The following is a 16,260-nucleotide window of genomic DNA, read 5'->3' as shown; positions in this document are numbered from 1 at the left end:
AGATTCACCTGGTCAGTCTACGTCATGGAAAAATAATGTGTTCTTAATGTTTTGTATAGTGTATAGATATACTATACATTTTAGCCTTCAGCGATATATATGAATTTCAAGTTTACAAAAGCGATGAGTCAAATTTCCTGCTCGTCAATGCAGGAAATAAGGCGCTATATTTCAAGCAGTATGGAGTGGTATCCCTTAGGTGGGGTACAATAATACAGACGCAGCCTTTTCCATCTTGTGGAGAGAATATATGGATTCAGGTATTTGCTCTGAAGCAAAAGTACAAAAGATAACTACATATTTTTGTGGAGCTGCACCAACTAGAAAAAGCTGCACCAACTAAAAAGCATTTAGCCAAATAGTGACAACCGACTAAACTCGAACAAGTCCCAAACTCAAGAAATACTAGCTCAAAGACCGTCAGATTATGATATTGAGTAATTTCATTTTACCGTCCAAAGAAAATCTATGCAGGCGGCTTTATACTCGTATCCCCGTGGACCGGTTTGTACATAAAACATTCTCCATTCAGGCTGCAAAGGAGTCAATTCCTTCCTTAACTCGATTTAATGGAGAGAAGACCGAAAAAAAACAGGGAAAATGTCTGTGCTTTCTTTATGAAACACCATTGTCTACCATCATGCTACAGTGAATAATGCTAGTCCCGGATGTTGTGCATCGGGTTGCAGCAGTCTGTCTTTTCCCCCTGAGCGTGTTCGAATACTGATACACTAACTGTACTATTTATGACGTGAATTGAGTATATAGTATGCTTATTGGTAATAGTATGGATATAGTTAGTATGCCAAAAGTTTACCAAAATACAAAGTATACATGCAGTGGATACTTTCTGTGCTTTTAGGGCCCATAATGCTATTCAGAAAATGGGTGTGGCTTCACCTTTTCAGATTTATAGAAAATGGCGTAAAATATGTATCCGAAGTCCGACGAGAGTTGATACAAATTCATTGCTTTAACTAATTTTGACAAATGTTGAGCAATGTAATGACTTTTCAAATAACTTTTTATTTTATTTTTTTTATCCCATTTTCTCCCCAATTTTCGTGGTATCCAATCGCTAGTAATTACTACCTTGTCTCATCGCTACAACTCCCGTACGGGCTCGGGAGAGACAAAGGTCGAAAGCCATGCGTCCTCCGAAGCACAACCCAACCAGCCGTACTGCTTCTTAACACAGCGCGCCTCCAACCCGGAAGCCAGCCGCACCAATGTGTCGGAGGAAACACCGTGTACCTGGCCCCCTTGGTTGGCGTGCACTGCGCCCGGCCCGCCACAGGAGTCGCTGGAGCGCGATGAGACAAGGATATCCCTACCGGCCAAACTCTCCCTACCCCGGACGACGCTATGCCAATTGTGCGTCGCCCCACGGACCTCCCGGTCGCGGCCGGCTGCAACAGAGCCTGGGCGCGAACCCAGAGACTCTGGTGGCGCAGTTAGCACTGCGATGCAGTGCCCTAGACCACTGCGCCACCCGGGAGGCCCTGACTTTTCAAATAACTTACACTATTCTTACGAACTATATAGCATTACAGCAGTATGTACAGGTTTGTTAACTAGTTACTAAAACATCAAACTTGCCAGACAGTATATTAGCTATCTGCTATCTAACTAACTACCCAACGTTTAGTGACATGATTATTTACATAATTCTTAGCTAAGTGGTATAGTCTTGCGTTTCAATGGCTATCTACTCCGATTTCAGAGCCTTCTCGTATAGAATAACTGATGAATTTACAAACGCTCAACACCCGTTGAATATGGCCGGTGTGTCAGTAAACGCTGGCCAAAAAAGGCGTAGTTAAATTGTTGCCAACGCTCTGGATAACATGAAAACAGCCTAACCAGTTCTGCTAGGGTGAGTAAAATGGTCAAAGTGAAGTGTTCTCTCATCATTTGTGTCTGGAAGTAGCTAGCCAACGTTAGCCAGTTAGCTTGGGTGCTTGACTGCCGTTGAACGCTCGGATCAACCCTACTCCTCGACCAGAGCTTCCAGTGTGCACTCTTGAACACTCCGAGAGCGAAACGCTCTGAATTTGCAAATGGACAACACTCTGGATTTACAAATGCCCAGAGCGCACTCTATCACTCCAGATTGAATTTACAAACACACCTGAAATCGTAAAATGTTTAGCTAGTCATTTGTTACGCTAACAAGCTAGCAAGAGGTTCCATAGCAACAGCATCAACTTCCGGGCACAAGTGATGCTCTAGTACGCTCAACTGAAACGATGCCGTTTGTTTACCGTATACTAAAATTCACTAATAGTATATAGTATGTTAGTATGGGCATTCAAAAACCGCTATAGTTTCAAAATGCTACTGTGGACCGGGGCTAGAATTAGCCACTGTAGCATGGTGGTGGAAAATGGTCTTTCATAATGAAAACATGCACATTTTCCCCGTTCCCCCCCCCCCCCCCCCCCCCCAGAAACGACTCAATATCGCCATCTTCCTGTCCGAAATGTTACACAGGAAGTGACAGCGTAACGTCTCAAACCTTAAATCAGTAGGTAGGTAATCATTATGTGTTGCATTGTATCTTGGAAAACAATATTTTAACAGTTTCTGAATATGTTATAGTATAGTAACTAAACATCTGCTAACAGTATCTATTCTTTGAGCGCTGCATGTCTTGGACCATATTTATTTAAATATCTGGCTACAATAAAAAAATGTATTAGCATCAAGACATACACACTTCTTACCAGCTGTTTTAAGACTAAGTGGACAATAATACACTATGGGCATCCAACCTGCATTGCCCTTTCTGTTCAAATCAGTTGTTTAACATTCTCATCAAGCTATACAATGAGAAAAAGGAGAAATATGGAATTAACCAGATAAATCAAAATTGTGAGTTGAGGTTTTGCTCCCTCCAGACAAATTCATAACAGCTAATGCCCTAATAGTTGCAGCCTCTTACATTTTAATGAATGCTGCATTAAGGCGGATACATATTACATAGGACAACTTTAGATGACAATTAGAAAATCAGTCTTTCACAAGCCAGATAGGTTGACTAATACTGCCACCTATAGGATAGTACTATTGAGTGAACATAACAGTAGCCGCCACAGTGCAACGGACAAACAAAAGCAGATTTTTGGTCCCTAAATACATTTCCGTCAACAAATTTCAAGCAGGTTGGAGAATACTGGAGTTCCAGTGAAGAGATTGCTTTTCAGTTAACCTGGGTCTTCAAATTTGATAATAAAAAGCCAACAGTGGACTCATGTTGAAGTGCCTCTGGATTGATAAAATAACTCCTTACATAATGATACTTTAAGATTACAGCTATGTGAGAGGATCTCCATCCCCACCTTTCTTCCAGTCATAGTGTCCGTTCCCATCTCTCCATTGCTTTTTTTGTCCTTAGTGTTGTAATATGTCTCTTCCCTCCCTCCATGTACATCTCCCCATCTGTCTTCATAACATTTACAGAATGAGATGGTCTCTAACAACCCCAGCTCTGTCTGCTGAGATTCCTCCCTTTTTTCCAAGTCACCCGCACCGTTGCTTGGCAAAGCAAAAATGAACAACTTGGTCTTAAGGGGAGGTGCTACCTCCCTCTGCCCCCAGACCTCAACGTGACACCACCCCCAGACTCATCTTGAGGTTCTCGTAGACCACATAGCTGATGCTGACCGCTGGAATGACCTTCATGAAGTTTGGGGCCAGGCCTCGGTAGAGTCCAAATGCCCCCTCAGTCTTCACAATGTGTTGGAACAGCCCCGACATGGTCATCTGGGGACCGCCCTCGATGGTGGCTGAGGGGAAAAAACATAAGATGAGCGACATGAAATACACATCAACACTAGGGATGCACCACTCTGGAAACTGGGTCAATGTTGATATTATTAGACATGCTGGTCAATGCTGATGTGGCAACTATATACACAGTGCATTCGGAAACTATTCAGACCCCTCAACTTCCCACAATTTGTTACGTTACAGCCTTATTCTAAAATGTATTAAAATAGTATTTTCCCCCTCATCAATCTACACACAATACCCCATAATCACAAAGCAAAAATAAACTGAAATATCACATTTACATTAGTCAGACCCTTTACTCAGTACTTTGTTGAAGCACCTTTGGCAGGGATAAGTCTTGAGTCCTTTTGGGTATGACGCTTCAAGCGTGGCACACCTTTATTTGGGGAGATTCTCCCATTCATCTCTACAGATCTCCTCAAGCTCTGTCAGGTTGGATGGGGAGCGTTGCGACACAGCTATTTTCAGGTCTCTCCAGAGATGTTCGATCGGGTTCAAGTCCGGGCTCTGGCTGGGCCACTCAAGGACATTTCAGAGACGTGTCCCCGAAGCCACTCCTGCATTGTCTTGGGTGTGCGCCTAGGGTCGTTGTCCTGCTCAAGGATCTCTATACTTTGCTCCGTTCATCTTTCCCTCAATCCTAACTAGTCTCCCAGTCCCTGCCACTGAAAAACATCCCCACAGCCTGATTCTACCACCACGATGTGTCATTGTAGGGATGGTGCCAGGTTTCCTCCAGATGTGACACTTGGCATTCAGGCCAAAGAATTCAATCTTGGTTTCATCAGACCAGAGAATATGGTTTCTCATGATCAGAGTTCTTTAGCTGCCTGTTGGCAAACTCCAAGTGGGCTGTCATGTGCATTTTACTGAGGAGTGGCTTCCGCCTGGCGACTCTACCATAAAGCCCTGATTGGTGGACTGCTGCAGAGATGGTTGTCCTTCTGAAAGGTTCTCCCATCTCCACAGAGAAACTCCAGTGCTCTGTCAGAGTGCTCAATGGGTTCTTGTTCACCTCCCTGACCAAGGCATTTCTCCCCCGATTGCGCAGTTTGGCCGGGCAGCCAGCTCTAAGAGTCTTGGTGGTTCCAAACGTCTTCGATTTAAGAATGATGGAGGTCAGTGTGTTCTTGGAGACCTTCTGCAGAAATGTTTTGGTATACCCTTCCCCAAATCTGTGCCTTGACACAATCCTGTCTCAGAGCTCTACGGGCAAATCCTTCGACTTCATGGCTTGGGTTTTGCTCTGACATGCACTGTCTGTCAACTGTGGGACCTTATATAGACAGGTGTGTGCCTTTCCTAACCATGTCCAATCAAATGAATTTACCACAGGTCGACTCCAATCAAGTTGTAGAAATATCTCAAGGATGATCACTGGAAAATGGATGCACTTGAGCTCAAATTTTGAGTCATCGCAAAGGGTCTGAATCCTTATGTAAATAAGGTATGTTTATTTTTATAAATTTGCAAAATGCTTAAAATATATATGTTTTCGCTTTGGCATTATAGGGTATTGTGTGTAGATTGATATAAAAAAAAATCTAAATTTAGAATAAACGTGGAAAGGTCAAGGGGTCTGAATACTTTCTGAATGCAATGTATACAGTACCAAAAGTTTGAACTCTTTCAAGGTTTTATTTTTTACTATTTTCTACATTGTTGAATTATAGTGAAGACATCTAAACTACGACATAACACATATGAAATCATGTATTAACCAGAAAGTGTTACCCAAAATACATTTGAGATTCTTCAAATTGCCACCCTTTGCCTTTATGACAGCTTTGCACACTCTTGGCATTCTCTCAACCAGCTTCATGAGGTAGTCACTTGGAATGCATTTCAATTAACAGGTGTGCCTTGTTAATTTGTGGAATTTATTTCCTTCTTAATGCATTTGAGCCAATCAGTTGTGTTGTGACAAGGTAGGGGTGGTATACAGAAGAAAGACCTATTTGGTAAAAAAGTCGATATGTGAAAAAAGTCTATATTATGTGATTGAGTGCTGCATCAGATGACCTGGCATCCACAATCACACGACCGTAACACAATTGAGTTGGATTGGGATGAGTTGGACTGCAGAGTGAAGGAAAAACAGCCAACAAGTGCTCAGCATATTTTTTGCAACTCCTTCAAGATTGTTGGAAAAGCATTCCAGGTGAAGCTGGTTGAGAGAATGCCAAGAGTTTGCAAAGCTGCAAAGGGTGGCTACTTTGAAGAATCTAAAATATAACAAATATTTTTTATTTTTGAACACTTTTTTGGTTACTACATGATTTCATGTGTGTTATTTCATAGTTTAAGTTTTCACTATTATTCTACAATGTAGAAAATAGTAAAAGAAAGAAAAACCCTTGAATGAGTAGGTGTGTCCAAACTTTTGACTGGTACTGTATGTGTGATATTTGTTTTGATTTAGAATAGACCATTATCATGCACCTGTATCAAAACAGGAGCAAGTGGGAAAAATACATCTTATTTTTGAACTTAAATAGCAAATAGAGAACACTTTCCCTGTGGTTTATTTTCATGCCAGCCAGGTAGGCTATACTCCTGTTGTAAATATAACCAATGTAATTAATATTAGGAAAGTTGAAAAATAAATATAGTAGGCAAATTTACACTGTTATACAAGCTGTACATTCACTACCTTACATTGTAGCAAAGTGTAATTTCTTCAGTGTTGTCACATGAAAAGATATACTCAAATATGTGAGGGGTGTACTCACTTTTGTGATATACTGTATATACTACCTCAATAAGCCTGGCTAACCGGTGTCTGTATATAGCCTTGCTACTCTTATTTTCAAATGTATTTTTACTGTTGTTTTATATCTTTACTTACCTACACACACCTGTTTTTCCGCACTATTGGTTAGAGCCTGGAAGTAAGCATTTCACTGTAAGGTCTACACCTGTTGTATTCGGCGCACGTGACAAATAAACTTTGATTTGATTTGAAATAGGTTTTGGCAGTGGGTGTGGTGTACCTTGAGCCTGCATTCGGGTCCTGACCAGGGCCAGGGGGTAGCTGGCCAGCTGTCCACAGGTGCTGGAGGTGGTACCGCAGGCTAACAGGACGAACACCCCCGGGTCAGCACTGTCTGTGGCATAGCGCTGCAGCCATGAGTTCTTCAGAGTCTGGATGGAGGGAGACAAGAGTGGGGAAAAAGAAAGAGATAAAATGGTTAGCTGAAGAGAGAAAATGTGTGGTCCTGAGAGATAAGAACACCAGAGAGGAGACTGGATGTCCTAATAGTATTACAAAGCCTCTTAGCAACACACACACACGGTTTCCGTTACAGTAATTGCTGGCTTTTGGCCAAAAAATAAATAAATAATTTGCTGGCCAAATCGATTAATTGATGGAAATACCAGTCGAGTGTGTGTTTTCATTAGTCATCATGCATCTTATTTACCTAACAACTATCACATACGCACAGCACAGGACTACAAAGCCGATTTTCAGCGTCTCCCCAGTTGGTTGCTGCTGGAAAACGTGCTTTTATAAGCCAAGTCATTGGGCAACAATTCTAAATGCTTTGATGGCCACGATAAAAAAAATTATACTATTTTTTATTTGGTAATTGAATATAGGCCTACTGCTGCATTGGCCTAGGCTTTAACTTCCATTGTCAACCAAAAGTAAAAATACCTTTTCAACATTTTGTTACATTACAGCCTTATTCTAAAATTGATTAAATAACTTTTTCCCCCTCATCAATCTACACACAATGCCCCATAATGACAAGTGAAAACAGGCTTTTAGAAAATGTATTAAAAATAAATACATGCCTAATTTACTTAGGTATTCAGACGCTTTGCTATGAGACTCGAAATAGAGCTCAGGGGCATCCTCTTCCCATGGATCATCCTTGAAATGTTTCTACAACTTGGAGTCCACCTGTGGTAAATTCAACTGATTGGACATGATTTGGAAAGGCACAAACCTGTCTATATAAAGTCCTACAGTTGACAGTGCAGGACAGAGCAAAAACCAAGAGGTCGAAGGAATCATCTGTAAAGCTCAGAAACAGGATTGTGTCGAGGCACAGATCTGGGGAAGGGTACCAAAACATTTCTGCAGCATTGAAGGTCCGCAAGAACACAGTGGCCTCCATCATTCTGAAATGGAAGAAGTTTGGATCCACCAAGACTCTTCCTAAAGCTGCACTCCCGAGTGGCACAATGGTCTAAGGCACTGCATCTCAGTGCTTGAGGCGTCACTACAGACCCTGGTTCAATTCCAGGCTGTATCACAACCGGCCGTGATTGGGAGTGCCATAGAGCAGCGCACAATTGGCTACCCGGGCAAACTGAGTAATCGGGGGAGAAAGGCCTTGGTCTGGGAGGTGACCAAGAACCCGACGGTCACTCTGACAGCGCTCTAGAGTTCCTCTGTGGAGATGGGAGAACCTTCCAGAAGGACAAACATCTCTGCAGCAGTCCACCAATCAGGCCTTTATGGTAGAGTGGCAAGACAGAAGCTCCTCAGTAAAAGGCACACGACAGCCCGCTTGGAGTTTTCCATAAGGCACCTAAAGACTCTCAGACCATGATTAACAAGATTCTCTGATCTGATGAAACTAAAATTGAACTCTTTGGCCTGAATGCCAAACCTGGCACTATCCCTACGGTGAAGCATGGTGGGGGCATCATCATACTGTGGGGATGTTTTTCAGCAGCAGGGAAAGGGAAAGATGAACAAAGCAAAGTAGAGATCCTTGTTGAAAACCTGTTCCAGTCCTCAGACTGGGGCGAAGCCCGGACTTAAACAAGATTGAACATCTCTGGAGAGACCTGAAAATAGCTGTGCAGCGACGCTGCAGGGAAAAGAAGAATGGAAGAAAATCCCAAATACAGGTGTGCCAAGCTTGTAGCGTCATACCAAGAAGACTCAAAGCTGTAATCGCTGCCAAAGGTGCTTCAACAAAGTACTGAGTAAAGGGTCTGAATAGGTTAGGTTAATTCAGGTTATTTCTATCGCTTTCATCTCTCTACTCAGCCGGTTTGCATCCCTTTTTCTCTTTTTTGACTTGGACTATTGCTAGTGAAGTGCAACATTGTATCATATCAATCAACTGGGTTGGCTGAAGTTGTCACTAGCGAACTTGCGGGTTGATCACAAACAGTATATCGCTCTTATGCGGGGGAAAACTTTGGAACATGAGCTCAATTGCTGGTGTTAAGGTATTTAAGTTCTTTATTTTTAAACCTATTTTCGCTTTGTCATTTTGGGGTATTATGTGTAGATGGATTAAATAAAACACTCATCAATTTTAGAATAAGGCTAATAACGTAACAAAATGTGGAAAAAGAGAAGGGGTCTGAATACCTTCCGAATGTACCGTATATACAGACACTTAGGCGGCCAAATAAAATCCCCCGCGGGCCAAATTCGATAGGCAGCAACGACGAGTGAGAAAGTTAGTGGCATAAATATCATACCCCCCAAAAAACGTTTTACCTCCCTTGTTATTGTAATTAGAGGTTAGCATGTCTTGGGGGTATGATATTTGTGCTTCCATCTTCCCCACTCATCATTATTATTCCTAATCCTTTAATCATGGAAGCAACCACATTAATGTAGAAGTGTTTAGAAACATATTCTATTCTAATAAAAAAAAAAAAAAAAAAAAAAAGTGACACCAAAATGACAGTACATTATTTACCATTAATTTATATTGGGCACAAGATAATCTGAAACACAACCAAAACAAATGCATCCAACAAGTTTGTCACAAGCTTGAAGTAATCATTGCATGTTAAGAATATGGGACCAAATACTAAACTTTTACCACATTAACACACAAGTCAATTTGTCAATTGGTCCCCTAAAATGGAGGGATTACACACAAAAAGTGCTGTAATTTCTAAACGGTTCACCCAATATAGATGAAAATACCCTCAAATTAAAGTTCAGTCTGAACTTCAACCTCGCAGTCACCGTATCACTTCAAATCCAAAGTGCTGGAGTACAGAACAAAAACATAATTGTCACTGTCCCAATACTTTGAGCTTACTGTACATATACGTAATGGGGAATTTATCAAAAATAAACTATCAAAAAGGGGAAAACCAAGTCACACAATGAATGCGCAAGAATTGGCGAGAGACAGCTAAGTGCATTCTGGAGAGGGACGTCCCTATATCTTCGCCACACACCACCCCCCTTGTCTAAAAATTTTAAATTATACTCAAGATACATTATCTTCACACATATTTTAGATGCTTTTCACTTGGCCAATTGCCACGAGTTTTGCCCATATTGGCATAAGCCTATACAAGCTTGTGATTTGAAACAATCCACAGCAAAAAACATTTAAGAAGCTAATGATCCTTGATTCTTATGTTGCTAAGTCATGCTCTCTGGTGAAGTACTTTGAATAGACAGGAGTAATTAAAAATGTTGGGCTAATTTAAATCAATTTACTTTAGGGGAAGCTTTGAAAGACTTCCTCATATGCCATTTGTCTTCTGTTCTATTGGTTTTCATATCAACTTTCTTTCGTTGTCCAGAAGCACAGTCATAGTCATATTATCAACCGTTTGTAACTGAGATTTTCATCTGTCACATAGGCTCATGGAACCGCTCGCATCAGGTGCGCTGTTTAGAATGTTGTTTTCCCAACGAATTGCATTTTGGCAAATGTTTGAATAATATGTTTAATTGGCGGCTTCTTTACAGGAGTTGCATGTTCTGTTATGATGCATTACCCATAATCTAAATGTGATTTCTGTCATTCTGAGCACTGTGGTAAACACGCTAATGGGTTACACACCTAATGCATATGGGTCCCGTAAATTTCCCATAACGGACGGTTAATTTAAATCTACCCGGTCACCTTGTCCGGCGTCACATTTTCCTAACGTAAACCTTGACACACACACACACACCTCGTAGACAGCCAGGTCAATGCCAGCGTAGGGGATGATGCCTATCAAGTTGGGAATGTATCCCTTGTAGAAGGCGGCCATGCCCTCCTTCCGGAAGATGTGTTTGGCGCAGTCAGCGATGCCAGAGAACTGGCCTGTCTTCCTCAGGGCTAGGCGGGTCTTCAACACCTCCATGGGGTAAATACTGCTCTGGGCAATGGCTCCAGCCAGAGATCCCGCCACAAACCTCTCCAGGATGCCCAGTGTCTCCTGGTTGCTGCCTATCAAACGTTTGATCTGCACAACACAACTCTGGTTAGTGACAGTCCTCAAAAGCATTTGAGCTCAACTGTGAGAGGCCATGAGAGGAAGTAGTCAAGGCCAACTTGGTAAGTGACAGGAGCTTATAGTAGTATTTCCTCTGAGTATTTTCTAGACAAAGTCTGAAGGAAATATTTTTTTGCCGAAGGACAGTAAACTACAGAGCGGTTAATACCAAAACGTTCATTGACTTCAACTTGACAGCACTAGAAAGGGTCTCGCCATATTAAAGTAAAGGTGCTGAACAATAGGGTTACCTGCTCGTAAGCCATGAACTTGATGGCTGACTCAGGGGCGATCTTGATGACGTTCATGCCATTGCCTCGCCATAGTGACCTCATACCGCCCTCGCGTATCATGTGGGTGAAGCCGCCGGAAATGCACATGCTGTTGGTACGGGAGGCGTGGACCTGGCAATGAGACCGTAAGACAGATCGTTACATCATTCAATCGCCATGTTGGCAGGTGAACTCAAGTTTTTTAACTGACTTGAAACAAGGAGGAACCGTAAGCCACTTTTTCTCCTCTCTATGATGTTGGTGGAATGTGTCAACACATTGTTCATGTTTTCATGTCATTTTACTGTTATAGTGCTCTGTTTCCATCTATCCGCTCATTAAAAAAAACACTGGGAATGAGTGGACACCGATAGATGGAGCATGGGATGAAAAGATAAAGAAAGAAGAACGAACTCTGAGTTATCTATCCCAGTGGGCTTCTGCTGACACGAGTGCTTCTGTTCTGTGCGTCTCAATCATTGCGGGTGCTATGAGTGGAATTGCACTCACTAGCAGAAAGTGTCCTATGGACTTATGCAATTGTCTCTCTGCAATAGGATATATACATAGGTTTTATTAATAGTGTATAAGCTAAAGGTGGGGTGAGGTTTTAAGCTTGTTTTTAATGTGAGCCAAATATCCTGACTGGCTGTTTAAAGTTCAAGTGAGATAAGAATGGTTGCATTAAAGAGGATCGGGGTTCACTTGCAGTGTGAACACAAAAAGAACTGGAGTTTTTGTCCTTTTTCATTCTTAACTGAACTGAGGTCAGTTTTTTTTAATAGTTTTTTAAATAAATATTCTCTCATGTCCTTACCTGCATGAGCACTTTGAGCCGGTCCAGGGGTGCGGTGCAGGTTCGAGACACGGCGCCGGCTGCCCCTCCAGCCACCAAGTGTCGCCACCACATCCCAGTCTTCTTTTCCTCGGCTGTAAACTCATCTGGCACCATCAAACTCTCCCCCACATCGAATATCTACAGAAAGACAGGAGCAGGTCAGGGCAGTGGAAGGAGGACGACACACACACAGCGGGGTACCACGATTGACATATGAAGTTGTTGGACTGGTGGGTCAATTTTCCTGATTCTAACCTGTGACCAACAGTATTATGAAATCAGAAGCCAACACATATAGGCATCCCATTGGGATATAATTGAAAGCTTTGTTTTGACAACTGTAGAGGGGGGTCCAATAAGGCAGAGAAGCATCACAGGTTTTCAGTATGTAAACCGGTATTACAACACAGTTCCACCTCCTGCAGGGGATCAGCCAGTCGGTGCCCCATGATAATTTAAACAGGAATGTCTCTTGACATTAACTGTGAGCTCTTAGAAGGAGGTTGGGGGTCACGACAAATCGTGAGTGCACCAACTGTATTTCAGCTGCGAGAGACGCTTTTAACCCATTCAAATTCCCTTAAGTTCAAGTCCACTTAGAGAGTGGTAGTCTCCCAATTCAAACAGGTCCCCCTGTGTCACACGGAAACGTACCGTGATAGCTGGTCGAACCGATGAGGATATAACATTCACCGGGGGAATCAAATAAAAAGGCATCCTGCTCCAAAACTCTAATTCATGAAAGCGACAGTACTTCTTACGGTCCCGTGTCACTCCAATATAAAAATGGACCTTTATGAACACGACGAGTGTGTGAACTGAATCTCCACTATGATCTACAGGAACGGCTGTCTGCCCTCCTGGCCTAACAGGTAGTGGAAAAGCTTGCTGATTGACGTCAGCGGAAGGTGGTTAGTTGATCTCTTCAAGGGGATTAAGCAGGATCACATTGACCCGTTTGGCTCCTTTAGGGAGTATTTCCGGGAACCCTAGGCAGGGCCTAGACGGCTAATATGGCTGGGGCATGGAGAGCGTCTGTGGGACCATTAACAATATATGAACACAACTATGCTTTTCTATAAAGAAAAAAAGGACAAACAGCCCTTAAATTCCTTCCTTTGTTTACAGTATTTGTCATTCAAAGCATTAATAGCTGAAGACAGTTATACAAACGTGTTTCATACTATCCTGGTAGATTTTACTTGATGAAAAAAAAAACAAAGCGTGTTATTTTGAACAACCCTGAGAGAAAAAGGGCTGTTTGTCTTTCTAACTTAGTCTTACCGTTGAGTGTTTCCAGTGCAGGATGATCTCGGGAATGTTATTGGCGGGGTGCAGTAGGTGGTAGTCTCTCCACTCGTTCCAGTTGATGGTCATCGTGCCATTCTTGTCCATGCTGTTGACAGAGAAACAGAAAAAGACCAGAACCATTACAATGTAGCTTTTTACAGCGCATATTCTCTTTTGTTTTACCAGACCACCTATGTGTGTGTGTGCCTGAATTCAGAAGCAGTATGCTCACACATACACACCTTTTGGATAAAAGGTTCAAAGCCTTTAAGTGCTGCTTTTTTCCCTTTCCAAATTGAAGCATGAAATGGGCATTTTGTGTGTTGGGAATCATTCAGTACTCTTCTTAATTTGGACTTTTCACAAGTCATTGAAGGGATGACGGAGAGGATTCCATTACTTACTACATTATTCTGAGACCAGCAAGAGGTTGAAAGAGAAAGAGAAAAGGGAGAGGGGAGGCACAGAAAATGAGAGGACAGGGAGAAGCACACACACACATTTAGAACTAAAAAGAAAGAAGGGGGATATCATGGAATCTTAGTGATTCAGTGATTCCATATTGGACATGGTAAATGGCTAAATATGTAACAAACAAAAAAATAGATCTACATATTGGTATTAAAACAAAGATGCAACACTTCACTTCAGTCAGAGAAGAAAATAAAGCTAGGTTTATATTAACCAGAGTAAATTATAATTTCCTCCTCTAACCAATATGCCTAAAAAGTGTGCTTCCTTATATCTATAAAAACGCCAATCCCCAAAAAAGCCATGACAGCATAGGAGTGGCAGCTCTGACCAGGGCTAGCAGGCAGTATCCCAGTGCTTGGAGGGAAACACTTCTGTGGAAGGTTCTGGTGGACTCGGGATACCCAGATGATCCAAGCATCTAGCTAACCGGTTCGCCAGTCAGGATTTAGAGGTGAAATGGAGAAAGGGGGCAAAAAAGAAGAGAGAGTAAGAAGTAGAGGGAGTATGAGGTAGAGAAGAGACAAAATGCATGCTGGACTGACTAACACAAACAGACAGTTAGAGCTAATGGTTTAGACAAGAGTGTTGGGTGAGACACGTCAGCCCAGGTTGACAGCCTTACCTTTTGAGGATCTTCTCTGCCTGCTGCTCGGAGATGTTAACCCCCAGGTCTCGAAGGGACTGCATGATTTCCTGCTTGTCAATACGACCTGCGGGGCAAAAGAGTAAACATCAACATCAGCCACTCGTAAGGGGCTGACCGGATCTCACTGACCGGATATTATATCAAAGTTTTTACTACCAGCTTATAAAAGAGTATCTTAATGTATTAGACCTAAAGGCTGAATTTCCTCAGTTAATGTCATTGTGTATGCACAGCTAAAACCAATGCATCATTTCCCCCCAAGTGAATAGTACAGCATAGCACTTTGTAGGCTAAACCGTGGTTTAAGATAAACATAGTGAAAGCATTCAGTGGTTGTGTGGCTCCGGCCTATGCGGCCCCTCTGTGTTCTTACCATCGTTCTTCTTGTCCAGGCTTTTGAAGACCAGCCGGAGCTTCTTTTCGTGGTCTCTAAGATAGTGGACAAACTCCTCAAAGTCCAGCTGGCCATCCAGGTCCTTATCTCCCGCTTTAACTATTTTCTGTCAGAAAATAAGGAGGAGAGGATTTTTACACTTCAATAAGAATTCAAATATGAATTTACATACGGGCTGAAGAGTAGCAAGGATAGAACTGTAAGTTTATAAAGAAAATTGACGATTCTCAAGGCAAGTGGAAATTGAAGCCTATGTTTAGTTAAAACTATGACAAAGGGTGAGCCTGTTACATTTGGATAAGGAGACCAAGACAAAGACATGGACTGAGTGATTTGAGAACAGGAGTGTAGATCAGTGAGTGGAAGGTTACAACCACAAGCCACCTGGGTCTTGTTTGCTCCAGAGTGGTCACATAGTTGACATCACCTGGTCCACCTGCTCCATTAGTGTGGAGTGTTTAGACCAGGGCTGCCTAAATTTCAGTTTGTTTCTACCTGGTAGTTAATTGCACTCACCTGGTGTCCCAGGTTTTAATTAATCCCTGATTAGAAGGAGAGGATGAAAACCCTCCAGGACCGGAATTGGGCAGCCCTGGTTTAGACCATCACAGGCACGTTGAACTCTAGCTCAGGCCTAGCTAAAGGAGCACACAGGCTGTTCAAGCCATTTAATTTAGTTTATTAATTCGACCATAAAAAATAAATAAAAATCTGTTAAAACATGAAAAAGCCATACATGCACATGAGTAAAATCATGGAGGATAACACATAATAAAGCCTGGGACTTATTTCCATTGTGGTCCTCTTGAGACAAGATGGCTAGGCAAGATCGAACACAGTTAAACACAGTATGGCATTGAGATAAAACATAAAAACAACATCTCTCTCATTGCAGTTACATCGTAGGGGTTATTCACATGGGCACAGAAGACAAACATATTTTACTTTATTTTTAAAGCTGCCCAGAGGACATTGTTTTTATGGGCAGATGCAACTCATTCCATTCTGAGGCTCCAGTATACAAGAAAGTACCCTTTCCCAGCATTACTCCTGAACCTGCATAAGCACACATCAGCAACACCTGATCTGGTGCTGTGATTGTGTGCATCCCTAACACGAGGAAAATAAATAAGATTTGATTTAATTTAATTAGTTAGATATCTGGGCGCAGAACCATAAATACTCCTGTAAACCAAACAGTCTAATCTTGGGCACCCTAGCCTCAACAGGCAGCCAGTTAAGTTCCCGAAAGCAGCTCCTGCCTATGTGGGTACGTGGACTCACCTTCAATACTACCCTGATCAGCTTATTTTGGGCTATCTGGAGCTTCCCCATCATAAGTTTA

The 16,260-nt window shown here is 42.2% G+C and overlaps 1 protein-coding gene across 1 annotated transcript in view; it reads right to left on the bottom strand.

The window, feature by feature from the left end:
* Positions 1-2,927: 2,927 nt before the first annotated feature.
* LOC129863618 (calcium-binding mitochondrial carrier protein SCaMC-2-like) overlaps positions 2,928-16,260 on the bottom strand; it is a 32,700-nt gene continuing 19,367 nt past the window's right edge. Inside the window, exons 2-9 of the mRNA XM_055935732.1 lie at positions 14,895-15,021; positions 14,498-14,585; positions 13,396-13,507; positions 12,091-12,249; positions 11,253-11,405; positions 10,696-10,971; positions 6,789-6,939; positions 2,928-3,788 (exon numbers count right to left, since the gene is read on the bottom strand). Of these exons, the coding sequence (XP_055791707.1) occupies positions 3,604-3,788; positions 6,789-6,939; positions 10,696-10,971; positions 11,253-11,405; positions 12,091-12,249; positions 13,396-13,507; positions 14,498-14,585; positions 14,895-15,021 (1,251 nt within the window). The 3' untranslated portion in view covers positions 2,928-3,603. The remainder of the gene's footprint in view (positions 3,789-6,788; positions 6,940-10,695; positions 10,972-11,252; positions 11,406-12,090; positions 12,250-13,395; positions 13,508-14,497; positions 14,586-14,894; positions 15,022-16,260) is intronic.

Source organism: Salvelinus fontinalis, chromosome 10 (genome assembly GCF_029448725.1).
Source record: "Salvelinus fontinalis isolate EN_2023a chromosome 10, ASM2944872v1, whole genome shotgun sequence".
Lineage (NCBI taxonomy): Eukaryota > Metazoa > Chordata > Actinopteri > Salmoniformes > Salmonidae > Salvelinus > Salvelinus fontinalis.
Note: the sequence above shows the minus strand (reverse complement) of the source record. Positions and strands in the feature narration are given on the sequence as shown.